Below are 1,181 nucleotides of genomic sequence, written 5' to 3' on the forward strand. Positions count from 1 at the left end.
CTCCTCCTGGATTGGCATCCCAAGGAACGGCCCCTCACTCACCGATCTCTGCCAGGAGCTGCTCCGACACCTTCACCCGGAGAGGCTGCAGAGGGGGGGAGAAGAGAGGAGCAGCTCAGCTCTGGATCCCTTTTCCCAGCTGGAAGGAGCTGGGATTACGGTGCTGGAGCCCCCGAATTCCTGCCCCATCTCTCCACGGAGATCTCACACACCCAGCATCCCACAAAAGATTCCCAACAGGAATCTATCTGCTCCCTTGGAGCACCAGCAGGAGCACCTGGGTGTCCATCCTCCCTTCCAGGACCCTCCTCTCCTGCTTCCAGGCCCCTGGAGTTGTGCCAAGAGTGGGGATTCCTCGCACAACTCCTTGTGCTTCCCGGGGGTGGAGGAACCAGCAGCAAAAAAAGCTTTTCCAGTGGCAAACCCCACCAAAACCACTTCCAAAACACTCCCAACACCATCCCAGGACACAAGGGGGACGCTGGAATTCCAGCTGTTCCCTGTAAGGACGAGGAATCCTGTGCCACAGCAAGAGCTCCAGGAGCCCAAATCCCAAATCCCCTTCCTGGTTTGGCATCTTAAGGAACAGCCCCACGCAGGGAAGAGGAGCTGGTGATCCCAAGGGTGGGGGTGCCCTGGATCCTGCTCTTACTGCGCTCCTGTCCAGGAAGATATTCCAGATCTCCTTCCCCAAAGCTCGGGAATCCTTGGCTGTGCTCTGCTGGAAAACCTCCGTGCACAGGTAGAAGAGCTGCAGGGAAAAGGGAAGGAGGAGGAATGTTGGGAAGGGGGGGAGAGAGGGAGGGAAAAGGCTCAGCCCTGAGCCACAGAACGGGAAGTGATCCCGAGGGTTGGGAGGAAGTGTCACCCCATGGAAGTGTCACCCTAAGGAAGTGTCACCCCATGGAAGTGTCACCCTAAGGAAGTGTCACCCTCCCCGTGCTGTGGGAAACCCCCTGGCTGAGGCAGGAAGCTGTGGGAAGCACCAGCTTGGGGATGCCAGGAATGTGCAGGAATGTGCCTCGGGAATACGGGGGAAGGTGCCTCGGGCTCAGGTATTCCCGGGATTCCCCTGGGGCTCAGGTATTCCCAGGATTCCCCTGGGGCTCAGGTATTCCCGGGATTCCCCTCGGGCTCAGGTATTCCCGGGATTCCCCTGGGGCTCAGGTATTCCCGGGATT

At 59.0% G+C, this 1,181-nt stretch overlaps 1 protein-coding gene across 1 annotated transcript in view; it reads right to left on the minus strand.

Annotated features, from left to right (window-relative positions):
* Window positions 1-1,181, minus strand: part of LOC103764756 (rho guanine nucleotide exchange factor 11) — a 31,279-nt gene that overhangs the window by 24,244 nt on the left and 5,854 nt on the right. Inside the window, 2 exon segments of the mRNA XM_029958038.1 lie at window positions 29-85; window positions 653-751. Of these exon segments, the coding sequence (XP_029813898.1) occupies window positions 29-85; window positions 653-751 (156 nt within the window).

This window comes from Manacus vitellinus, unplaced genomic scaffold, assembly GCF_001715985.3.
Source record: "Manacus vitellinus isolate BGI_N305 unplaced genomic scaffold, ASM171598v3 scaffold_138_pilon, whole genome shotgun sequence".
Classification (NCBI taxonomy): domain Eukaryota; kingdom Metazoa; phylum Chordata; class Aves; order Passeriformes; family Pipridae; genus Manacus; species Manacus vitellinus.